At 35.5% G+C, this 27,114-nt stretch overlaps 1 protein-coding gene across 3 annotated transcripts; it reads right to left on the minus strand.

Moving 5' to 3' along the window:
* Nucleotides 1-26,055, minus strand: D-CDES (D-cysteine desulfhydrase). 3 transcript variants are annotated; one of them, XR_015175565.1, is made up of 11 exons: nucleotides 25,744-26,054; nucleotides 25,501-25,566; nucleotides 22,941-23,135; nucleotides 22,724-22,834; nucleotides 14,551-14,642; nucleotides 13,302-13,394; nucleotides 10,704-10,761; nucleotides 10,508-10,621; nucleotides 9,028-9,125; nucleotides 6,144-6,400; nucleotides 1-1,028 (listed from the first exon to the last, which is right to left on the minus strand). XR_015175565.1 is itself a non-coding variant. In XM_086432208.1 (10 exons), exons 1-10 carry the CDS (start codon nucleotides 25,984-25,986, stop codon nucleotides 6,196-6,198), a joined length of 1,275 nt encoding a protein of 424 aa, XP_086288334.1. In that variant the 5' UTR covers nucleotides 25,987-26,054; the 3' UTR covers nucleotides 6,018-6,195. The 3 variants fall into 3 exon arrangements, 2 of the variants coding, with proteins under 2 accessions (XP_086288334.1, XP_086288335.1); XM_086432208.1 differs by lacking the exon at nucleotides 1-1,028 and having other exon boundaries at nucleotides 6,018-6,400; XM_086432209.1 differs by lacking the exons at nucleotides 1-1,028; nucleotides 13,302-13,394 and having other exon boundaries at nucleotides 6,018-6,400; nucleotides 25,744-26,055.
* Nucleotides 26,056-27,114: the final 1,059 nt, after the last annotated feature.

Consider the following 27,114-nt stretch of genomic DNA (forward strand, 5'->3'; position numbering starts at 1 on the left):
TATAATAATTTTCACAATAGTCATAGACATCAAATTTACATAAATTAATGCATTTGAGTGCATGTTCATATGGAATTCTCATTGTTTGGAATCAATTACAATTGCAAATACATTTTCGAAGTATATCGTATCAAACCGTAGTGGACTCCGGACTTGGAAAATGTACTGAGAAGATGGACTTGAAGTATTTTCGATGCCTCCCCCTGTCTCAATATATGACATTTTGTCCATGGGGTCAACCTAATCTTCAGCTTCTCTTCAAATTCTTTACATAGATAAAAATGATTTGCGCAATTACTATGAATTTCTTCGAAAAGGGATGTGATTGGCAGTTCCCTTACAACTAAAATCATTTAATTTCAACATGATTCATATGAATAACTCAAAACCTTACATCCAATATGAACGCATTTGCCCAATGTTCTTTTTCAATGGTAGCTATGTAACAATAGGCATTGAGAGATTTTTTATTTTCATGGACGCTATTATCCTTTCACACTAAATTACAACAAAAACATTTGTCGCTTTTTGGAACTTTCATTTAGATTTTTAATCACCACCTAGAATGTTGTTAGCTATGTTGTAGGCACAATAAGGATGCATTGCGTTAGAAAAAAATGCAAGACACCGCATATAGAATACCAAAATTTCTATTTGATTGAAAGACGAACGAAAACTAGAAACCCACAACACTATCTATAAAATTCTTCAAAATCAACTTCAACTCTCATTGTTTTTTGAATTCCATAATTGCAAATGTTAAGGGAAAAATTTAATTATCTTCATCCATACCTATGGCGAAAATGAGTATTCCACCATATCTACCTTTTAAAAATATGCTATCAATTAGCACAATTAGACGGAAAGTATTCTTGTAACTTCTCATAGAAGGTCCAAATGTCCAATATAATTATTAGAAATGTTCTTCCCTCCCGACAATAATAATATCGATGAAGGCATCTAGATCATAGAACTTCAACTCGGTAGAATAACTCGTCAGTAATTGGTAGGATTCAACGTAATTACCCCTGATCAATCAACGTTAGACAATAAGAATGCCAACTCTTTGTGAAGATATTGTCAACATAATAATAAGTATATGTCAACACTAAAATTCTACAAATTTTTTATTGACGACTTAGGAGATGTCTGAGTAAGATTTATCAACATTTAAGTGCAGATTTGTCAACCTTTAAAGAATGATTTCATGAAAGAAAATGTATCAACTACTATGAAATGATTTGTTCACTATCAAGGTAATTTATGTCAATTCCTAAGGAAATGTTTTAACAACATTTATCGAAATGTTCTCTATTGTGTTTGAAGGAGTATGATGAACTTCCTAATGGACATATCTTTTTCTTCTACCTCTACTTCTGCAATATCAATATTCCCTCTTGTGTGTGTTGCATCTAGTAATCAAAATAATGATGCATGTATTTTATTTGAAATGTATGTTTGTGATTCATTTGGAAAATGAGAAAAGCTAACTATTGGACTAGAGCACACTATTTTTTCATATTTTAGAATTCATATGATGATGGGAAGGTCAAGATTCTTTCGGTGCTTATTCATCATTGCGATATAGTCATGTTCTCCATTGGTATCACATTGATAATAAAAAACATATGTTTTTTAATGTTATACTTGTTCTTTTTGTGTCAATTTGACTGACCTCTTTAAGAATCTTTATAAAATCAGCAAAATTGATTGAGCAAAAGTAATTTATTACTTCTTACTACCTACTTTATAAATGCATCATTTGTCATTCTACTCTATTACTCCATCATAGAAACACATTAGATCTATGTTCATATATGAGCCCTACCCTAAAAAGGAAACATAATAAATCCATGTTAACATTACAGTTTTATCAACACTTTACGCAAAATTTGTCAACATTTATTGTATGTTTAGTTATATATTTATTCTAAGGCTAGTAACGGATCGGTTCAGTACCAGATTAGTGCCACTCCCATCCGATCCGAATTTTTTTAAAGATGTACCCGATCAGATACAAACAAATTAATGAATATGTGAATCGAATACGGTCCATTTCATTTAATCCTTAATCCAAAATCAATTTGGTCCGATTCAAACATATGCCTTATTTTCAAATTATCAATGTTCAAAAAAATTTAAAAATCTACGTTTTTATGACGAATAGAGGGAAATCAAAAAGACTAAAACGTTTTATCTATATATGTATTTATATGAAATTGAGAATAATAAAAAAATTTATTGAAATATGTTCAAATCGAATTGGGGTAATTCCCAATTCAATTCAAAATTATTTTGGATTTAAGATTTCAATTCGAAATCGATTTTTCATGTTTTTCCATATTAGATCGAACTAGTTCGGACATCGAGCATATTTCAGATCATTAACAGCCCTAATTTATCCTGTATAAAATCTTTCAAAATTATGAACAATGGACATAAAATGTCAATAGTGGATAACAATAATGTCAACTTGTCATAGAAATTATGTCTGCATATCTTTATCATTGAAATTATGTCTGTCAACATTTTTCACAACTTGAGTGTGTGTTTCTTGTCAATGTTTTGTCTATAAATTTTCAATTAACCAAAGTTTCAAACACATTCAATATAATTTTAAATTTTCAATGAAGTTAACTTTGGTTATCTCGCATTCAAAACGTCGACAAAAATCACATATTGCATGAAGGAAAGGAACAATACGAAAATCACATGCACTTCCTTTAGTAGTTAAAGAAAAATCAAAATCTCTTTACCTTAATCTCTTACGTAGGAGTTTGTTAATGTGTCATTGTACAATAATAAAAATGATGTAGAATAAAAGGAAAAATGATAAAAAAGAAGCTTTGAACCTCAACCACTCGGATGAGATATCAGAAAATGGAGGAAGAAAAATAAAGAAAAGATGTCGTCGAAATCCTCATAACCTCATGGTGCACTAACGAAAAGGGAATAAGCACGATGAAAAAGAAGAAAAGATGACGAAGCTTGTCTTCTTTTTTGTAAGTCATATCAAGTCAGAAAATCTAACATTTACTTTTGAGAATAATTTGATCTCTTTTACAAAATATAATATTGATTTGGTAATATTTACAAACCAATAATACTTTAATAATAAATGAAAAATGTAATAATTATTTGGTAAATTCCCCTTTATAAATTAATAATCTAATTATATTGGAGAATTCACTAAAAAATTACTAATTTTTCATTTATTGTCAAATAATTACCGATTTATAACGTTTTACCAAAACAAGATTTTATTTTACAAAAGAGACCAAATTAACCTCAAAAGTAAAGTCAGATTTTCTAACTTGATTTGACTTAGGAGAAAGAAAAGAGGATAGAAGGTTGCTTTACAAGCTTTATCATCTATTCTTCCTTGTTCATTTTTATTTCTCCATTTTCATCTGTGCGACGTGGGTTAGATAGAATCATGTATTAAGAAACTCTTCTTCTTCCATTTTTTTCCATTTCTTAGTACTTCGTCGTTGCTACCGAGGTTTAAAGCATATTATCCTTCTTTATTCTTCCCCATTTTTCATTCTTCTCTACTCCATTTTATTGTTGTACAAGGACACATTAACGAACTACTACGTAAAAGTTTCAGATGAAGAGATTTTAATTTTTTTTTTTTCAACCAACGAAAAAAGTGAATGTAATTTGAATACGAGACATCAATGTCAACTTCATTGAAAACTTAAAGTTTTATTGAATGTCTGAAACTTTGATTGAAAATTCATGGAGAAAACATCGACAAAAAACACACAAGTTCTGGAAAACATAAAGTAAAACAATAGATAATACATCTATAAAAGAGTTAGTAAGAAGATAAGAAATTGCTCTAGTTTAATCAATTTTGTTGATTTTATGAAGAATCTTGAAGATGTCAGTTGAATTGACATAGAAAGAACAAGTATAATATTAAAAAACTATTTTTTTTATTATCAATGTGATATCAATGGAGAATATGACTACATCGCAATGATGAATAAATTCCAAAAGAACCATGACATTCTCATCACCATATAAATTCTGAAACATGAAAAAACAGTGCTTTAGTCCAATGGCTAGCTTTTCTCCTTTTTCGAATTAATCACAACTATATTTTGTTTGTGATAATTATGCAAATTAATGATATTTATCCCTAATTTGTGATAATTAATTAATGTTAATTTGATCAATATGACTTAATTAGTTGAATTTTCTTTCTTGTAGATCTTGAAAGTTCAAAATGAGAGAAAAAGAATAAAGATGGTTTTTTTGTAAATAAAATATGCAAAACGATGGATGAGCAATTACGAGACAAGTTAAACGAAGGGCTAAAGAAATAAAAAAAAGTTTCCAAAAAATGAAAATCTTTACAAATTTTCTTACCTAAAAGAATAAAATTCTCTCCTATTTTTTCTTATTCAAAAAGATCATTTACATCTCTCTTGTTTCTATTTCCCTCTTTCCTCTACATGTTAAATTCTCTTTCCTCCCAAATCTCTCACCTTCTATTTTTCTTTATTCTCCTAATTTTCTTTATTTTTTTTACACTTCTAATTATTTTCTTCTTCTTCTTCTCCAATCTAATTTCTCTCTCTTTAATCTCTTTTAGTTTATTTTTCTAGATTTTTTATTCAATAATTTTGATGAATTCGTCTATGAAAATTGTTGGCTAAAATCCTATTTACAGCTAAGGGTGAAACTCGAAAATTGTAATTTTCTTTCGATCAACAATGTGAATTAATATTTAATTCTATATCTATAAATTCTTTTTGAATTTTTTTCTACGATCATCACATTGAATGCTTGAAAATTTTTCTTGATTCATTGTAGATGATTGTTACATTGATTGCTTAAGAAATTCCTATAGTATGTAAATGCACAACACGTGACAACCTTATACTTTTCAAAATATTTAAAAAAAAATGATTTTTAGTTTAATTGTTATATTATCCAATTATGGAGAATCTTAATTCAAACCTAACCAAGAAAAAATGTTGAATGAATAAAATTGTAATTTTTGAATGGACCTTGGATGCCTTAGCGCTTTTTAATTTTTGTTTTAAATCTTTTAATTTTTGTTCCATATGAAAGTGTGGAAAATCATATTTTTAATAGTATAGGTCAAATCTTCTTCCACCTCATTCATGTTTTATTTCAATTTTTACATATTCCCCGCGGATCAACCTTGGACTCTCGAGATTTTACTAATTCACTACAACCCTACACTTGGGGTATTTAATCTACACTATTTCAATCGTAGCAATAAACGATAGTAAGCCATTAAGAGTTCAATTCTATACAAGTCTTAAACCGAGAATTGAACCAAATCGATAGGTTTACGTATTCTTAACCCAGAACCAAACCACAACATTTTCCAAACCCACCCCAAGATATTAGCTTGGTTTGGTTTTCGGTTTGAACCGGACCGAGTTGCACCCCTATAAACAAATCTTCTATATCATAATTTTCTAAGGTTTTCTAATCAAAAGTTTTTTATTTTTGCTTGATGAATTAATTGTTGGTAGCAACCAGTACGTGAAGAATCATATATTAGTTTTTTTCATTTAAAAATAGTTGTCTATCTAATTGGATACTCATGGGTATCAAGTACTTTAAGGCTCAGTTCTGATATCAAGAGCCTAATACCTGGAATTGGAACTAATCAAATATGAACAGAAGTTTTATTTAAGTTCCGGTTTCCATTTTAGGTATACATGGATCTGAACCAAAACCGACCAATTTACACCCCTAGCTGGAAACGGATTGTTTATCTCCACACATTTGCCCAAATCACTAACTGTTCATTCTTTCATTGAATGTGATTCTTTGACTGAATTATCAATGTCAATAGGGCAGATTTCGTGCAATTTCAACTATAGTGGAAGATCTGTGAAAAGAAAGCTTTGAAAGAACTGGGAATGGTGGAGTGGGTGTGTCACTCAAGGATGATTTCTACTTCAAGTAGTCACCAGTTTAAAACCTAGGTCAGTCTCTTTAAGTTTCACCAAAACCTAGAAGGGTACTTCAAAATAACCCTAAATTCAATAAATGTATGTCAAATTATACAAAGCCATGCTTGGAAAGAAGTGTAAAACAAGAACCATTTCATAAAATATAGACTCAATGTGTGAGAAAGCCATGTAGTATACCTTTTTATTCACTAGAGGATCTAGCGATGCGCAAGCTGCTTGCTTTGCTTCTTTAGAACATTTTCCCAATACCATCTTTTCGAGGAACGGATTCAGATATATCCATTTGACGCCAGTTCCCTACCATTGGAGTCATCTGGTCAGCTTTGTCAAACAGACCCAGAAGGCCACCAGTGTGTATAAAGAGAACCCTTCGCCCTTCCCACTTTGTTGGATTATCATTCATATCCTTCAACATTTGAAAGGCAGCCTTTCCACTGAAGAATGTTGAACCAAAGAAAAATATTATACATCAAAATCCATAACAGAAATTCATGATTTGCAAAATGAGTCATGTTGTAAAGGTTTGGGAACAAGGGTAGGCACCCTATGTATTTGACTTGCTCAAACCCAAATCTTAGGGTAGAGTGCCACAACTAAATAAAATTCAACAAATTGTTATTTTTTATTATTCCATTCTTTCATTACTTTATCTATTTATTTAAATATTATTATTATTTTAATATGAATCATGGGACACAACAACAACATCCGACACGGGAAAATCATTCATGTTTTTGTAATATCATTAAATAATAGTCTTTATGATTATAAAGTTATTTTTGCTATACAAGATTTTTTGCCATTCCTAGTGGTATCAAGATGTTGTAGTGCCGGGATATCTTATCCGTCTCTCCAGGAAAATGGATATCTCCAGAAAAAAATTTCAGTTTCATCCTCTTTTTGTTGGTTAATTGAAGAGTTGGAACTACTCGAGGAAAGTCAAGTCAGGGAAGGGAAGGCTAAGGACATGGTCTATTTGAATCTGAAGGTAGCCAAGCCAAACAAGGGAATGAGTAGGTTCAGCACTAGCACTCAGAATAAGAACTCAACTCCTTTTCCTGGGCATGTGGAACAGAGGTAGATTTTCTTTTCCAACAACTCAACTTGTAGAAATAGTCCCCCGGTCTTGTGACGGAGAGTGTCTGATAGAGACAAATTTTTTCCCGTTTAAATTATTAGATTTGGTCCCCTACACTTGCTCTGTAGCGTACTCTGTAGTTTGTTGCCTATGTTTGCTCTACTCACCCGTAGTTTGGTTCAAATGATTTTTTTCTTGAAAACTTGCTTCAAATATCAAACTTGGAGTATTCAAAGATGCCCTCACCATTCCGGCTCTGCAATAGTTCTTCCAAAGCACGTCCTATTCGTTTCGCTCACAACAATCCGTCGGTAACGGATTCTGCAATGCATCGAGGGGTCGTGGGCCAACCCTCCTATCCATCTAGCCATTGGTTAGGTCATTCAATCAAGAGTACCGGCGATGTTGACTCAATGAAATCTGCCTGTGGGTAGGAACCAGATAAGGCTTGAATCCTTGAATAGCCATCCAGTCCCTTAGCTCATAAGGTTGATTGATAAGCCCATTCCCTGTGAGTCCGTGAAGCGTTTAATCAAGAGATACTCGCTCATAAAATAAAGTAGGGTGAGCAGTGAATTCTATGAATCGAAGGTTGCGCGTCCAAGTAGCATAGCATTTAACTAAGAGATATTCGTTCATCTTCTCATAGGCCACCTTTTAAGTTAGTTTACGGAGGGGAGGGCGAAGAAATAACCACTCGAGCATTAGCGAAAGGAGTTTACTACTTGTAACATAGAAAGAGAAAATCAACTAGGACTTGTAGTGATTAGGGAAAGGACCAAAAACATTGTGGAAGAAGAAGAAGAAACAATATATTATTGGAGATGCAAATCAACTAGGACTTGTAGTGACTAGGGAAAAAATTCAATATATGTAGTTTGTGACCTTTATGCTGACTACAAATTTTGGGACAAGCTTGATGATGAGTTAACCCTACTCCATTTCTTCTAGTCTTAAAGAGTGTTCTTATTTTATTTTATAGTACAAATGATTGTTACTCTCTTAAGTACAGTCTTTTATTTGAGGAATTAAAAATTTGGAAAGTTGAAAGTAGGAAACAATGGTTGTGGTTCAGCTTTTAATTATGAATATGGAATTAGGATCTACATATTGAACTTTGGAATGTGAAATTATACCTAATCCTATTTTTTGTCTTTTTTTGTTGTTGAGATTTTTCCTTGATTTTCTCTTTTTTATTGGAAATTGTATAATTTCTTTATTTGAATATTTAGTTATTATCTATTTAAAAATGAATGCTCGTGAGGTTTACCTGCACTTGGGCTTGAGACCAAACAAATGTAGTAAGACTGTTAGGAGAAGTTGGGGAGCTAACCAAATGTTGTACTGCCAAGAATGAATCTACATGACTAAAATCAATGATGCCATGATTCTCCACACAAGCTATAGCACTCAGAACCATATATCCAAAACCCCATTTACCGAGCAAAACAACGCACATTTCCTCGAGGTGTCCGATGCCAGGCTTTCAAGATTTCTAGGGAGGCACACCTTATTCTATTAGTAATTCTCCGCTACTTATGCCTAATCATATCATTGCAAGATAATTTTTCTGATCCTGATAATAAGATGACAATTCATGTTTTTTTCCACTTTTTCTGCTTTTCTATGATATTTTTATTAAAATATGGTACTAAAATATTAACGTAAAGTGATGCTTAATAGATGGCCTCACAGGGGATGGTACTAAACATTTTTCCATTGAATATCATTTGTAAGCTTGAACGAGTGCTACTTGGTTCAACCACCCCACACATTGCCATACGTACAGGTACAAAAGGCAGATAAAATAAGAGGGCTTCTGTTGCCACACCAGCTTTTGCCAATGCCACCCCAAGATGTGTACTATTTCTTTGGTGATTACATATGAATTGGGGTGGCGTTAGCAAAAGTTAGTGTGACAATAGAATCTCTCTAAAATAAAAGTAAAAAATATAAGAGGGGAGGATAGGATTGTTGTCACACCTGTAGACCGGGTCAAGAACAACACCTGTCGCTGCAGCGACTTCTTTAACAAATTTAAGCTCCTCCGTGGTGTTCATGGCATATCCCAGACCCTTCGCCTGCGAAAATAAAGAAACTCAATGCTTTGCATTATACTAGCAGGAAGAAACAAAACCATCAGAATACCCATAAAAAAAAAAAAGAAGAAATATATACACAGACACGTAATGATGCTTTCATCAGCCATTCCGGATTGTATAAATCTAATACGAGAACACTGTTACTGATTCTCATTTGTTTATAGGAATACAGGACAAATTGCAATCCATTCAAATTTGCAAAATATAGTCACCACATAGTTAAGCTAAAATGACTTTCATGCCCATTGTTGGCATGGAAGTTACCACATTGGTTTAAAGGCTTTAGATGAAGATGGAAAAATAAGGAAAAAATGGAGAAAGAGAGTACTCATGCGATCCCTGTCCAACCCATAAACAACACCCCCCCCCCCCCCCCCCCCCCCAACACCCACCCACACACAAAATCCCACTGTAGGACCTATATGAAAAGGTTACAAGGTTTTCCTTGAAGAATGGCATAACAATAAATAAGAAAAAAAGAAAGAACGAGAATACTCCATCCTGGTGAACAGAAAATGAGGAATGAAGTTTTCTGAAACGTCACACCAGATTTTGTTTTTCCTGATGAGGGCGGGTTTCTTGCATATGTAGCACTAACATGTCTACTCCATCCATCTGACAAGGACCCATCGGATTGGCATGAAGCCCTTCTCCAAAATACCCCAACAGTTTGGGTGTTGCTCTATTTTCTCAACATATAGCAACCATCCAATAGTACTTATTTATTAAGAAATGAGAATAAGAAAAAAAGGGGAGGGGGTAGAAAGAAATAAAAAGTGATTTCTATTGGCCAAGTGGAGACAGGAGATTAGGTGAGGGGTTTAAACAAGAAGAGTCCCATGCAAGGGCAGATTTACAAGGTGCCAATTGCCCCCACAAGAATTTTCAAAGCCTATAAAGAATTATGAGCTATTCCAACAGATAATAGTAGCGGATAAAAAAATCCACCACTATTGCATAAAAACATTTCCACTCTTTTTTTCCCCCACAATTTTTCTGCTCTTAGTTGCCCCCATGTGGGCAAAATCCTGGCTCCACCCCTGGCGTCATGGTCCTACCATTCTACAACTTCCTCATGTGAAACCTGCCTCAACAGGAATGTGCATTGTGTTGGTACGACACCTGAATGTACTAATCCTCGGAAACTGGTACAAATATAATACTAAATCTTACCCCACAAGAACTCTTTTCTTCCACTATATAGAATAGATAAAACAAAGGAAAGCCACCAAATGGAATGATCCCCCCAACCCCCTCCCCCCCCCCCCCCCTCCAAAAAAAAGGAATAGGAAAACAGATTAACGACATGCAACGTTTGTTAAAGAACTAGTAATCTTAGTTAAATTTAATAAAGTGCTCACATCTTGAATGTCGACAATATCATGTGAACTAACACCTGCTTGCAGTCCATCAAGTAGGCCTTGAACATAATTATAGAAGTATTCCGGGTCATCACAGACAGAAAATGCATGAACCTGTAGTATCAAGAGCTCGTTAGAGAAGAAATTTGTTGATGGGCGAATGGATTGGGTGGGGGTGGAATACAATAACACGTACTTTTGCCTTCAACTCACTAAGCCATGATGCCAATGACAGACCAGCAATTGTTCCCCCACTAGAAATTGCAAAAGAGAAGCATAAAATGAGTTGGGCTTCATCTACATTCAGTACTGAACATAATCATTATGTAATAATAAAAGAAATTCTCACCAATTGATAGAAAAAAAAAATTTGAAGACAAAACTTGAGGTGAAATTACATGAAAATTGGAAGTTCAATTTAGAGAACTGATATGCAAGGTCTTGTAAGAAAGAAAAAAATAATAATAAGAATAGTGCCAAATTTTTTTGGAATGGGTTCTGAGTTATTGATGAGGACATCAGAGATCATGGGCCTTTCTTATTTGAGCCATAGCTTAGTTTTAGTGTTATATTTTATTTTATGAGTCCGATTTGAATTTGAGTACTATTCACATCACTATTTTAGGTCATATTTTAAACGGTAAAAAATTGTCATGTTAGGTTGATTTTCATGTCATTTGTTAAAGGTTAGATCTTGTAAATCCGATGTGTTTTGAGAAAGTTATGGCCAAAATACTTGTAGGGCATAATTTGTATCTCAGGGTAAAAAATAAAAAAAAAATCAAAGTTTAGGTCATGTTAGGATTAGGGTTTGAGTATAACATGTGAGAGCCCAAATATATACATTCGGAAGCCCTAAAGAGAGCCAAACATTTTTCAAAATAGGGGTTAGAAGTTTCGAAATGGGCTGATTTTTGGTGAGGATGATCTCTTTTTGTGAGGATAATCTCTTCACCAGAGATCATCCTCACCAAAAATTGGCTCATTCCGAAACTTCTAACCCTAGTTTACAAGTTGAAGAATCATGGACCATCTGATTTTTGTAAACCACTTTTAATGGGGTTAGAAGTTTCGAAATGGGCTGATTTTTTATGAGGATGAACTCATCATCATAGAGATCATCCTCACAAAAAATCAGCCCATTCCAAAACTTCTAACCTGTACATTGAAAAAATGTTTGGCTCTCTTTAGGGCCTCCGAACGCCACCCTATGTATATACACAAAGAGAGAGAGAGAGAGAGAGAGATGGGGTTATATGGACCAAAGGACCATCTATCTCTAGGGACCATGTGTCAAGGTGGTACCCAAAGACACCTTCGGGTGCCACAAGTATATAGAGCATAAATTTTATGAACTCCCAAAAAAACAGAATTGAAAAAAAAGATGTTTTCACCATTGGAATCTCGGAGTTCAGTGGCCGTTCATTTTCGAACTCAAGATCTGGCTAAAAGGATTTTTTTTTTTGTCAATTTTTTTTCAAACCCAATCTAGACCACAAACAAGAGGGTTAAGTTGTCATTTGGACCAACAGGGCAGTTCATGTAGCCCAAATGTGGACCTCGGTCCATGCTCTACATGGCCCCTTCCAGGGACCATGCTACTTTTCCCACACATATATATAAGGATATTATAAATGATTTCTCACAGTTATGTGGAATAAAAAGAAAATTACAGCTTTGAGAACTTCTCCAGTGATTGGATTTGGTGTGATGCCAATTGCCAAGAACCAGTGAAGTGATTCCAAGGTACTTTATCTTCTCTATTTTTTTTTTTTTTTTTCTAGTTTTAAACTTCAAATTTACAGTCCTAGACCTGGCCTAGCCTCCCATAAAATCCTAATTCTAGTATATTAAAACCTACTGAAATTCGATTTCAGCACGCCCCTACCCTACTAAAATCCTAGCCAGACCGCTCTAATCACAATCAAACCCTCCCACACCTCTTCTAATCCTTGCAAAATAATTTCAACGTCCCTAAACCTTGCTGAAACCTGAATCCAGCCTTCTAAACCCAATAAAACCACTCCAAAACCCAACCCCAGCCGCTACAATCCCCATAAACCTTCTTAAACCCTACCATATTGCTGTCTCACCAAATCAAGCCGAACGAAAACATCTAAATCCCATTCTAATCCCCACCAAACCACCTAAACCCTACCCCAACCTCAACCAAACACCCTAAGCCCTTCCCCGGTAAGTCAATGTAGTTTTCTCTTTAGAAAATTATTATTGCTGGATTATTTAAATGCTTAAATCTTACCTTAATTGCAAAATTTGGTAATTATTCTTTAAAATATAACAAATGGGCTTTGTTGGAACCCTCCACTATTAGATTGCGACCCTAAATTACTTGGAAGTTCTATCTTCCTTAGGATCCTTCACTTTAATATTTGGGAATAGCCTTGTAGGACGTTAACTTAGTCTAGGATCATAATTTAATTGCCTATTATAATTTCTTTATATTCAATAGTAGATTTAATTTATTTATACTTTTATTTGTTCTTGGTAATTTATTTGAGATCTCAGATTCATCATTCTGGGTTAGTTTGCATCAGTTATGCACCTTAATGTATTGAGTTCTTATGCTGGTAGTGTACCATTTAAGCTGCCTCCTATATCTCGAAAAGTGATTACAGCATTATAGGATAGCTTCAATTGAATATTGCTTTTTTTTATTTTATCGATATTCAGTTGAATATTGCTTAATTACTTTCTTTAACAATGATTCCAGTATGCAGGTCAGCTTTGGACTTCAAACATTAAATAAACATATAAATAAAGAAAAGAGCAAGACCTTCCACATGCTACAACAATGTCATCGAATCCTATTTTAACAGATCCAATCTTAACTTGCTTCTCGATCTCCCTAATTGCTTCAATATAGCCCCTGCAAAAATTCAAAAGACTAACTGGTATATAATCTCCATGTTGTTGACAAAATAGAAATGTCTGGCACTTATTCAACCTAATAATAAGAGCATATTCTTAGATGGTGCAGTTTGTCGCCTCTTAAAGCACAATTTCCTCAGGATTGGACTTTGGTTTTAGAAGGAATTTCAATGATTCATAGCTTCAGTTGGTGGCATATCCCATGATTAAAATTCTCTTGTTCTCATGCTTCCTATGGAGAAAGACCAAATGGCGTGGCTTGCGAATCATAATAGAAAATTGTGTCAAGTCTTTTTATGAATATCTTCTGTCATCACCCTTCCCTTTCTTTTCTTGAAAAGGCCGTTTGGGGTCAAAAAGTTCCATCAAAGGTACCATTTTTCATTGAATCTCAAATTTGAGGCCAATCGTCTCATAAAGTATAAGTGTATAACCATGTGTTCACTAGTATCAAAGATCACAACCTTGGGGCCCTGGTCTAGTTAAAGAACTAACTAATATACCCAAGTGAATTAATAGAGCAGAAAAACTGAAAATGTGAACACATGGGCACAAGTTAAAATATGAGCATCGCTGAAGATTATATCCAGGCCATGTGTCCTTTCAGCTTTACTTGAAGAATTTTATGAAAGTAAAATTATAAAAACAAGAGTGAATCCTAAAAGAACCAAAGATTTCTATGTATCATACCCAACAACTACGAGAAGAGAAGTCTAGATCAAGTTGGGCATAATAAAAAGAATACTCTTTCCATAAGTGAAGGAGAGAACAACAAAGAGAAGACTCACATCTACTCCATATTCACCCTCAGTGAAGATGCTGAACAGCGCCCCCCCCCCCCCCCCCCCCCCCCCCCCCCCCCCCCCCAAAAAAAAAAAAAAAAAAAAAAAACTAGGAAGTATGGGGCCCCAAGAATGTCTGATAGAATAGAATATACCTTACAAATCAAATTCAAGAGGTTTATGTCAAGAGAAGACAGACTATGTGTACCAAATAAAAATCCAATATAATAACATCTAATACCACAACATAGAAGTGGCTGAAATAGAAGAGACAGAACTAAATCTAATCTATGTTGCTAAAATAATTAGAAAGTGAAGTTTAAAACAATATGGCACAAAAAGAAGAATATGACATCATCAAACCATTCTCACCAGGCTCCTAGAGAGTTTGATCCACCAACAGGAATGACATATGGTTTTCTCCCTTCACTCAATAGCCTCTCTTTTAGCAAATTAGCAAGAGCCTGGAACCAAAGAAGGATTGTACTGTTAGAACTCTTTGAAAAGGAAAAATAAAATCAAGTTTTTTATTTATTTTAATGTGATCAAAATTTAAAGAAATTGGTAAAAAATACTGGTTGACTAAATCTTCCTCACACAGTAATTGCTAAACATCTAGGTACCTCACTCAAGTAATTCTGACAGTCTCACCCCACCAAAGCCGATAGCACATTTAAAGCACTAAGAGCTACTTCAACAATCTTTGTTAACTAAATCTCTCAAGGAACTATTGGAAATAATTTAATTTGTTGCTATAGTTGCTTTCTAGTCTTGATTACTTAGTAGTGATAGTAGCTTCTATTTAACTTATTTATAAGGATTTTTCTGTAATTTGACCTTTGTTATTAATATAAATTCCTGTCAAGCTCTCACAAAGAGACTTGACACAATTATTCTCAAATTCTTCTTGGTATCAGAGCCAAGGAATTTTCTCCCTCATCTTTTTTTTCTCTTTACTGGGTAAATCCTAAACCCTAACCTAGAGTCAATCTCATTTGATCTTCTCCCCTTCAGGGGTCTTTCAATTTTATTTTTTTATTATTTTTTTGTTTTCGTTTTATCACATGTTGCAATAATGCGCTGTGCTTCTACCCTATGTTAGGGTTTATCTCTACATAACAGGAAATTTTTTTGGGGTATGCGATAGCAACTGTGCTGCTTTAGTGGCTGTTTTTGGTGCTACAACCACCATTATCGAATCCTACGACAACCTAGAACAAGACGACAGAAGTTACTGTGTAGTTTTGGTCCTACGACAACCTAATACCTTCGTTTTTGGTTCTGCGATAACAGTAGCTGCCTCATCTTGGTTCTTCAACAGCCTGAAATCATTTGGTGGACTCTGCGACAGATTTTTTTTTTCTTCTGATTTTTGGTTTCGTTTTGGTCAAACGACAGTAGATTTGGTTTTGTTTTGGTCAGGCGACAGTAGTATTGGTGTCAGTTTGGTCCTACAACTTCACAGCAAGAGTTTTTTGTTACGTTTTGGTTAGGCGACAGTAGTTTTGGCGTTGGTTTGGTCCTACGACTTCACAACAAGAGTTTTTTGGCTTTGTTTTTGGTCAGTCACAACAGTGGTTTAGCTTCATTTTGGTCAGGAGACAGCAGTGGCTAGGGTTTAGCTTCGTTTTGGTTAGGCGACAGCAGTAGCTGTCTTGATTTGGCCCTCTGTTAGGTCTCAACATCCTTGGAACCTTTGTTTTGGCCTTGCGACAGCCCTAATAGTTTCAGATTTCCTTGTGATTGGTCTGTTAAACCTCGTGGAACGAGTACGACACTAGTTGGACTCTTCTTAGGTCCCTGCATCCTCCCTGAAACCTAGTGACAACTGTGGGATATCTTGTTTTTTGCCCTTTTTTTTTTTGGTAGTCTTTGAGTCTTGTAATTACAATAGCAGGCTTAGGACTCTACTTCAAGAAATTTTTACGTAATTTCTCCTTCAGATCTCCCTTCAAACCAAAGCGATGTCTTTGGAACAAGGAATTACAACGTCCGCTACAGTCCTTGGGTCTAACTCCTCAGCTCAACGTATTACTACTACTCTTCTTGATGGTCGGAACTTTCAGTCATGGTCCTGATCTGTGCATCTTTTTCTAGGGAATAGAGGGAAATCTGGATGGCTCTCTGGGATTGTTACTAAACCACTTCTAACTGATCCCAAATTTGAATCATGGGAGATCGACAATTGCACTATCCTTGCGTAGCTGTTTAACTCCATGGAGCAGCGTATTTATACCATGTTCATGTACCATGAGACAGTTCCAACTTTATGGTCAACACTTACTCGGACATACGCACATTCCAGGAATGACTCAAGGATTTATGAACTTTATCGAGACATTGCCCAGGCTACCCAATGGACTCAGAGTGTAGCCAATTACTTTGGATACCTTCAGTCACGTTGGGAAGAACTTTCTCACTGAATCTATGGCTGAATTGTCTTCAAAGGCAGCCGATTATGTTGTCAAGCGGATTGCTTGACATCAAACCTACCAGTTTCTTATGGGTCTACGTCCAAAATTTGAGGCACTTCGAACACAGATTCTCAACACTACTCATTTACCTTCGTTATTTGAGATATTTGCGACCATTGACAGTGATGAGCGTCGTCACCGTATTCCTTCTCCTCAGACTTAGGTTCCTGGCATTTTTTCTGCTCCAGCTACAGATCAGATGGCCTTAGCTGCCAATTCGAGTTCTTCCGACCTCCGTACCCCTGGATCAGAAACTCGTGGTCGTGGTAAAGGGAATGGTCTTACTTGTAGTCATTATGGGAAGACTGGTCATGAGAAGGCCCGCTACTTTCATCTTTATACTCATCTGATACCACGATCTTCCTCCACTTCATCTTTGGGACATTCTGTTCCTCGTGCTGCTACAGTGGAATCTTCATCTACCGATCCTCCTTCACTTGGTATAATTGACTTGCAACAACTACAGACTCAGATTGCTACTATTGTTCGGGATCATATTCAAGCTCACACTAAAACCTCTTCAACTGCGGCCTTAAGTATTACGCCTCCAGGTACATCCTTTGCATTCAATGTCACTCAGTCTAACTCTACTCCTTTGACATGGGTTATTGATTCTAGTGCCTCTGATCACATGATCGGTGAGTCTAGCCACTTTACTTCTTCTATTTTTTCCACCACCCATAGGGAAGTTCGCCTTGCTGACGGATCTCTTACACTTATCCACAGCAAGGGTATCATCCCTTTATCCTCTGGGATTTCTCTAGATTTTGTGTTTCATGTCCCTCACCTATCTCTTAATATTTTGTCTGTTAGCAGTATTACTAAATCTCATAATTGTTCAGTTACCTTTTTTCCTACTCATTGCATTTTTCAGGACCTGACTTCAAAGAGGATTTTTGGCAATGGGTATGAGAGGGATGGGTTGTATGTGTTTGGATCTAAGCCTACTGCTGCTCCGGCTTCCGTACTTCCATCATCTGGCAGTCACATTTTTACATCTCAGACTCTAGATTTATGGCATGCTCGCTTAGGACATGTCAATTTTCAACACTTGTATTCTTCATTTCCTACTTTAAAAACTGCTTGTAGTGGACATAAATTTCAATGCTCTGTGTGTGAACTTTCTAAACACTTCTTATATTCCTCGTATGCATCAATTTAATGCAATATTTGATTTAGTTCATTCTGATGTATGGGGACCTTCTCCTGTTACTGCTTTTAATGGTCACCGCTATTATGTTACATTTATAGATGACTACTCTCGTTGCACTTGGGTTTATCTGATGCATTCACGTTCTAAGGTGCTCCCAATTTTTATTAATTTTCTTAAAATGATTCAGACTTAGTACAATATCACTGTTAAATCCCTTAGGTCTGATAATGGGGGGGGGGGGGGGGAATATATATCTGATGGTATTCGCTCCCTTCTTCATGAGAATGTTATGCTTCACCAGTTGACTTGTCCTTATACTCCTGAACAGAACGGGGTGACGGAACGCAAGAATCGCCATCTCATGAACATTGTCCTATGTCTTCTTCGCGGAATGCATGTTCAAAGTCATTTTGGAATATGGCAATCCTTACTGCAGCTTTTCTTCTTAATCGTGTTCCAAGTCGCACCTTAGAGGGACAGGTGCCCCTTCATGTCCTTCAACCTGATAGCATTCTCTTCCCTATTACATCTCGTGTCTTTGGGTGCACGTGTTTCGTTCAGGACCAGACCCCCAATCGTACGAAATTGGATGATAAAACCATTCGATGCATTTTTTTGGGTTACTCCTCTATGTCCAAGGGGTATCGGTGTTATGATCCAGTTTCTCATCGATCATCCACACTCTTAATGTTACTTTCTTTGAAAATGTTTCATTCTATCCTGCTACTTCTACTTTGCAGGACTCATCTCCTATTGTGCTATCTTCTCCAATTTTTCCCCTGTCTTCGCCGCCGCTTCAAGTCTACACTCATCGCACTCGCTCCTCTACACCCTTGCCAACCTCCTTAAGTATACCCTCTTCTACCTACACACATATATTTGTGCTTATCCCGTCTATTTCTAACTCTCAATTACCTATTGCCCTTCACAAAGGTAAGCGAAGGTGTGTTACTGATCATCCTATTGCCCAGTATGTTTCCTATCAGGGTCTTTCTTCATCTTATCAGGCCTACCTTGCCACAACTGATTCTATTCGAATTCCTCGATCTGTCTCAGAGGCATTAAAAAACCCTCAGTGAACCAAAAGCTATGACTGCTGAAATGGATGCTTTGCAAACCAATAATACCTGGGAACTTGTTTCTTTTCCATCTGGGGCGCGGACTATTGGTTGTAAATGGGTCTTTACAATAAAATATCTTGCACATGGTACTGTTGATCGATATAAGGCACGACTTGTTGCTAAGGGATTTACACAGACCCCAGGGAAAGATTTTGGTACCACGTTCGCTCCTGTCGCCAAACTCTCCACTGTTCGCCTTCTTATCTCCCTAGTTGCGTGTAACTCCTGGCCACTTCACCTATTTGATGTGAAAAATGCATTTCTGAATGGTGATTTGACTGAGGTTATTTACATGGACCCTCCTTCAGGGTTTTGTCTTTAGGGGGAATATTCTGGGAAGGTATGCCGCCTTCTTAAGTTTTTGTATGGCCTGAAATAGTCCCCGCAAGCCTGATTTCAACTTTCTTCTGAGGTTATTCTTTCTATGAAATTTTCTACATGTCACTCAGATCATACTTGCTTTGTTCGTCAATGAGTAGATGGTCATTGCACTATTATTTTGGTATATGTGGATAATATCATTGTAACTAGAGATGATGCACAATGGATTGACAAGGTCAAGGCGCTATTAAGTCGTGTTTTTGAAGTTAAAGACTTAGGTCCACTCAAGTACTTCTTGAGAATAGAAGTGGCTTGCTCTAGTCGTGGTATATCATTATCTCAACGTAAATACACGTTGGATCTTCTTCAAAACACTGAGATGCTTGGTTGTTGTCCTGCTTCCTCTCCTATGGTTTAGAATCACCGTCTTTATACTGATTCTGGTGATCTTTTATCAGACCCCTCCTCTTATCAGAAACTTGTAGGTCGTCTGATTTATCTAACTAACACTAGACCAGATTTGTCCTTTGTAGTCTATCGCATTCTCGCTACTTGAAGTCACGTCCTAATCTTGATCTTTTCTACTCTTCCACTACTCAGCCACATTTGTCTTGTTTTACAGATACTGATTATGTTGGCTCTCTTACAGATAGGAGATCTACCTCTGGTTTTTGTACCTTTTATGGTAATAATCTTATCTCATGGAAAAATAAGAAATAGAATGTGGTATCTCGTTCTTCTGCTGAAGCTGAGTATCGTGTTATGGCCCTTGGTACATGTGAAATAATTTGGCTTCGGTCTTTGTTGACAGAGTTGGGTTTTCTTGTTTCTGGTTCTTCTACTATGTTCTGTGATAACAAGTCTGCTATTATGCTTGCTTCTGACTCTGTTTTTCATGAAAGAACTAAGCACATTGAAGTTGATATTCACTCTCTCAGGGAGAAAGTTCGATCAGGTGACCTTCAGACAGTCTTCATTCCTTCTTCAAATCAGCTTGTCGATATGCTTACGAAGTCTGTTGGTCCGTCTATCACTAATTCTCACCTTGTCAAGCTGGGTTTAGTTGATATATTCTCCCCAGCTTGAGAGGGAATATTGGAAATAATTTAACTTGTTGCTATAGTTGCTTTCTAGTCTTTATTACTTATTAGTGATAGTATCTTCTATTTAATTCTTATTTATAAGGACCTTTCTGTAATTTGACCTTTGTAATTAATATAAATTCCTGCCAAGCTCTCATAAAGAGACTTGACACAATTATTCTCAAATTCTTCTAGAACTTCACTTCCTTAATGTGAATATGGAGAGAAAGGAACTAGAGTTCTTTTGGAGTATTGATCCTATAACTCAGTTTGAATAGAGAAGGTATCATATTGATTTTTTTTATAAATTCATACTGCTTTCAGATGGTGGAAACAAAACATGAAAAACCCTTAACTTTATCAAACATCTCTTTATGTTCACCCTCTCCCGGCACATTGAACATGTTCTACTGATATTGGTTGCATATATCTAGGTTAAAAAACCATCCCTTTCAAACTGAAATGCCATACGAATATGGACAACAAAAACTAATAGAGGAAACAGAGATGCAACTCCCATTTCTCAAAATTTAGAATAGATATGGATACAAGCAATGTTTAAAATCTGCCCCATTCCATTGTATTGATTTTTCAAAAAACTGAAACATTGTCTTTAAATCAATAAAAGGTAGCTTTTACTCACAAATAAATATAGGAAACTATCTTTAAGTGTTTAATTTTTTCACATCGATGCACATTAGAAATGTTTCAAAACATTCTGAAACAAAAAATAGTTAACCCCAAAAATTGCATTTATGAATACATAACGTTAAAAAAAGTAGTTGACTAAATGAATCTTATGAGCTATAAAACTTGTTTAAATCTCAATTCAGTATTGGATACAAATGGCCTAATGGAAGACATGCTATTCTATACATACCAATATATTTTGATGTGTTTTGCGAAGCATTCAAAGATTATATATATATATATAGGGTCGCGTTCCTGCAACCCTCATTACGACCCCCTTTGCGACACACCGTTTTGTCTTATATGGGCAAAAATGTTTGGAATTGGCTGATTTTTTGTGAGGATGATCTCTATGGTGAGGAGATCATCCTGGCAAAAATTCATCCCATTCCAAAACTTCTAGACCGTCCGATTTTTGTTAAAAAATTACAGACCGTCCAATTTTTGTAAATCAATTTTGATGGGGTTAGAAGTTTTGGAATGGGATGATTTTTTGCCAGGATGATCCCCTCATCACAGAGATCATCCTCACAAAAAATCAGCCCATTCCAAACATTTTTGCCCATATAAGACAAATGGTGAGTCGCAAAGGGGGTCGTAATGGGGGTCGTAATAACGCTGTCCATATATATATATATATATATATATATATATATATATATATATATATATATATATATATATATAAAATTTCAAAACATGAAACAATGTTCCATTCCAGTAGGTCAAAAAACGGGAGTGTTTCAACAAAGACATTCTAGAACAATGGATATTTCATGAAGCATTCCGAAACATTTGAATTTCAATATATAAAAGTGTTCTTTTTACGTAATACCAAAATATCTAGCAATGGTTCATACTGATATATCAAAAAAGATAGGGAAAAATTGAAAACATAACGGAGCAACAAGTAATTTTGAATCATGGATATAGGTTTCCCACCAAGATGTTTAAACCATGCTTTATTTTTAGTTTTTTCAAGCAAGGGTTTCTTTTTCTTTAGTTTTTGTGGGGGGAAGGGGGGGTAAGCAAGCAAGTTAAAGGCTAGTGCAGATTGATGAAGGCAGGTTTTGAACCCAGGCCATGGTATGAAGACTCACAAAATTAATTTTTTCAAGCTAGGTATCAATTTTTATGATTCACACCAAGCCAAACGTAGTATAAAATTATTTACTTCTTATTGGCAAGAGGATTGAAAATTAGCTAGGAGTTAATAAAATACACAATAGTCCAATAGGAAAACAAAATAAATGTGGCATAGAAGTATCCATTCAGTATCTGGTATTATTTGACAATATGCATTAAAAATACATAATTGGATAGTAAATGCTCCAAAAACTAAATAACAAATTGAAGCATGGTATGTCCATAACGGCTGTATCAATTACAATGTTGCAGTTGAAGCATGGTTCTAAAAATCGTCTGAGACCCCTCCCGAGTCCTCTTTTTTATAGTTCGTGATCAAGATGAGACACCATAACCGTGATATATTTTTCTTTCTTGAAAAAAAAAAATCTTCAAAATAATCCGATATACCAAGATGACTCGTCCGAGTCATATCCGTATGGTTCACGAACGAGACTAGATGCAAAATCAAGATTTAAAACCATGAATAGAAGTGTTGCACATGGAAATCTTACCCACACTAAATATCCAACTTTAGCAGAGCAGAGAGAGGGAATAATTAAGAGGAGAAGGACGAACCTCACTCCCAATTCTCGCATATTCTTCTTTCGAGACAAGTTCAACATGTGCTCCCACTAGACGCTCAACAAGGAGGTTGCCTGTCAATCCAGGATCCTTGTCCACTAGAACCTGCAACGAATTCAAGAAGCAATTCTATGAGCCAATTTAATTTCAAACATCAGTACCAAACATACCGTACCACCAAAGAGAGAATGAAAAGCAAAACGAAGGGTACCTTTGAGGTACGTAGTATAAGATAACAATCAAGATTCAAATATTTTGCTGCTACGGCGGTTGCACGGCAATGGTTGCTTTGGATGCCTCCTATGGTTATAATGCAGTCAGCACCTTGTGCTATGGCATCTGCCATCAAAAATTCCAATTTCCGGACTTTGTTACCACTTAATTGCATCCCTGAAAGATCGTCACGCTATATAATTCGAAATTTTTCAGTCAGTGTAAACGAAAAGAATGTTAAACGATAAAGAAAAGCCAAGGTCACAAAAAATATAGAGAACCAATAAGGAGTCAAAGAATTCACAAGTTGTGATCATTTCGTAGGCCAATCTTTCTTTTTTACACTATATCAGTTATATTAAACACTGAAATGGGCATTGACCCATAGCTCAATTGGTTGACATCTCGTAATCCAAGTTTGAGGTTGTGGGTTCGAGTCTAGCTTATCCATCCAAAAAAAGAAAAAAAAAATGATAAGCATTGAAATCATAGTGTGAATAGCGAGATCTTAGGGATTTTAAAATGACAATCTCGATGATAAAAAGTAGCGAGATCACTGGTATTTTTTTTTTTTAAGTGACGATCTCACTGGTTTATAGAAGTGACAATCTCACTGAAAGGTAGTGAGATTGCTGATATTTATTCTAAAAGTGACGATCTCACTGAATTTATAAAAGTGATGATCTCACTGATTTGATAAAAGTGACGATCTTGCTAAAAAGCATGTTTTGGGAATTAAAATGAACAGTGAGTCAGAATGGGAATTTTCCCATACTCAGCACCGAAATGGTAATTTGCCCTATCAATATCCCATAAAAATGACATGTATCACGATAAATATTGATAAATTTCATATTGTATTGCACTACAAATTTGGATAAATAGTTGTAACTGCCCATATGTATCATACATCCTCTTTTGAATATGTTTCAATAGTTAATATAATCGGTATATGCCATCAATAAACTACATTCACATATGCCCAAAATTTCCATCAATAACAAAAGAAGAAAGAACATCATCATCAAAACCTTATACCAAAAATATGGAGAACATAGAAAGGAATCAAATGTCCAAAAGGGTTGGGATCAGTAGACACATGGAAAGGGAACTCATGTTCATTCACAGTCTTGACAGTGTACATGCAATATCGAAGGGTTAGGATGAAAAAGGTATCCTGAGAATATGTCACAAATCTTGAAGACAAAATCCCTACACTAGGATTAAGTGTCTACACCATTGGGATTGTGTACTTTCATGAGTCTACGGAACCCAACCCTTTAGAGGGAAAAATGCATGCAATTTAAAAAGGTCATCACTAATAGAAAGAAAAGGGTGTTTTACACAATTGGATAAAAATTTTCAAAAATATTTACATATTTGGATAAATTTATCCATTTGTGTAAATATTTTTTGTTAATAGGCGCTTTTGGACACGCATCTTGAGAACGCTAGCTCAAACATGTATGCTACTAGGGACCGATTCCACCAATAGGCGCCGACATCAATACTGTAGTGGGCGCCACAAGGCACGCTCCTTCAGACCTATGGTATGACTGTGCACCACACCCAAGACAAGACATGCAGATACTAAGGAGGGAGCTTTCAAGGTATAGGTCTAGAGGCCATGAGATGAGGAGCAGGTCAGTGTCAGGGACAATAAGTGACAACGCCTAGGGATCATAACCTTCTGGAAAATGTCAGCAAGGCAATTGGGAGTGTCAGCATGGCTGACATCCTCTTTTTCCACTATCAATCCCTAGGGAGTCTGTCGCTGCAACAAGAGATGTCAACCCTGTTGAATCCCTTTTGTCAACCTTAAGGAAAGTCTATTGTCCAAGGTTGACCGCTTCGATAGAGAAGGTTAGCCCTGGACATCGACCCCTCTTACCTATCACTGACATCCGGGCTGACATCCATTGCCCAGGTAAGCAGAGAGAGGGAGGGGTCCTCTATTTAAACCTGGTGGTCCCATTGACGGGACAAAGATTCTGGAGTTCAATTCTCTCTCTCTCTCTCTCTCTCTCTCTCTCTCACACACACACACCACCACCACCACCTAACCTAACCCTCTCCTTTGCGGCTGAAATAGACAACCAGTCTTGTCTTCTTCCCAGACAAACAATGTCTTTGGGGCTACGTACTAGTCTCATTGCCACCTAATCCTAGTCAACCCTCAAATCTAGCCACGTAATCTAAGACTTTATCCGCGGGCAGTTCTTCTTGTGAATACTATTGTAGTAAAATTGCCTTTATACCCCTTTAATTTTTCAAAAAATGTGTAATCCAATATTTTTAAACTAGAGGGGTATAAAAGTAAATTCACTAAATTTTTTTACGCAAACGGATAAATTCCTCTGGGTATGCCAATATTTCAAAACCATATCGGTTTACTTAATTTGACAAAAAAATTTATCTATTTCCCTTTTTCACATTATTATCATCAAAGCTTCTTCCAAAATTTGGAGAACAGTAAAAGAAACTAATATCCATATTATAGAACAAAAAACAAATAAAATTTATATTAAAAAAACAAGCTAAATGAAGTTATAATTCACCTTAATCCACATTTCAACATTTTTCGGCAAATTCGGAAGATTCCATTTGTGGATAGGAGTGGGAAGCTGATAAGAAAAGAAAAGAAAAAATATATCAGTGATGTAAGTATTTTTTTTTTTTCTTGCACAAAAATGGAGATTCAATAAGACCTTATCTTCTATAACTAAATTAAAATTAAAGCAGTCTGATCTCTGACGCTGCTGCTTGAAATAAGATTTAAAAAAGAAAGATTTTGATCTTACATTTGCGAGAGAGAAGATGTGAGAAGGGATTGGATCGAGATGGACAGCCCAGGAGGGAGGATCGTAGGGTTTCTTCGTCAGGAAGCCGAAGCTCTGTTTGGATTCATCGCTTTCCATTAGAGAGAAAACGAGTTTCCTTCGAAAGGGGTTTCTTAGGTTAAGAGGGTTGGTAATGGCGACACGTGTAATTAGGGTGGACGGGCGGAGAAACACAGTCGCACATGACGACCAACACATCGACATTTCATCTTCGGCTGCCTTTGCAGAGGACTTACAACTCTCTCATATTTTTTTTGTTTCTTTGGAAAATGCTGAAATGACAAAAAAGAATTTTTATGCGATTCTCACAAGTCTGATGTGGGATGTGCACATAATCATAGATGTGTTTCCTCGCGATACAAGTAAAAACCATCTACGGTTATGTATGTATGTTCACATCAGAATTGTGCGAAAATCCAGTATCACCCCCAAGCACAATTTTTTTTTAAATTATTATTTTTTTCGTTTTTATCAAAAAAAATGCTGAAATGACACAAAGTATTTACTGCGATTCTCACAAGTCTCAGGATGTGCACATGACCATAGATGTATTTCCTTGCGATATGAGTAAAAACCATCTACGATTATGTATGCATATCCACGTCAAAATTGTGAGAATCATAATAAATCCTATGTCACCCCAAAACGACTCTTATTGATTTCATTTTGAGGTAAATGACAATGAAAGACTCTTTATTAAGAACATGTAGTTATGTACTTAGGATAAATTATACACTGATCCCTTAGAGTTTGGGCCAGTAAGTCATTTAAAAATTAGGGTAAATTACACTTTAACCCCTTATAACTTGGCATAATTTCATTTTGATAATTGCACCCACCTCCCTTATTGTTAGGGGTGCACATAGTTCTGATTGGTTCGGATTTTGATAAAATTAGAACCGAACCAATCCAAACCAACCTTGGTTTGGATTGGATCCCGGTTATCATACTTTCAAAATAAAAAAAACTACTATTTTTTCTTTCAAAAGAGGAACCATTTGGATCAGATCATAAATAATGCTAATTTTTAAAATGAAAATGATTTTATGATTAAATTTTGAGTGAAAGTGAGGAAACTAATCCATAAATGGTAGATTAACAAATCCAAGTCTAGGTTCGTGTAGTATATTTCATCTAATAAACACGGCATAAAGGTTCTCATAAAAAAATAAAGAATCAAACTCTTTGAGAAAGTTTTTCCATAAATAGGTAGATCCATTTGAAAGTTGAGAGAGAGATTTGTATACATTTTTTTTATGAGTTTTTGTTAGAAAAAATAAAGGAAATGAAGTTAAAGACTTTGATGAGTTACCACTTCATAACATACTAACA

The sequence above is a fragment of the Akebia trifoliata genome, chromosome 2 (genome assembly GCF_017979445.1).
Source record: "Akebia trifoliata isolate Shusen 1 chromosome 2, ASM1797944v1, whole genome shotgun sequence".
Taxonomy (NCBI): Eukaryota; Viridiplantae; Streptophyta; class Magnoliopsida; order Ranunculales; family Lardizabalaceae; genus Akebia; species Akebia trifoliata.

Bases quoted from the DNA above. Each gene is read 5' to 3' on its own strand.
- D-CDES (XM_086432208.1), bottom strand. From the start codon at position 25,986: ATGTCGATGTGTTGGTCGTCATGTGCGACTGTGTTTCTCCGCCCGTCC. The intron at 25,567-25,743 runs GTAAGATCAAAA...TTTTCTTATCAG, and splicing joins ACATCTTCTCTCTCGCAAAT to CTTCCCACTCCTATCCACAA. The intron at 22,835-22,940 runs GTACCCTTCGTT...AATTCGTTGCAG, and splicing joins TTATACTACGTACCTCAAAG to GTTCTAGTGGACAAGGATCC.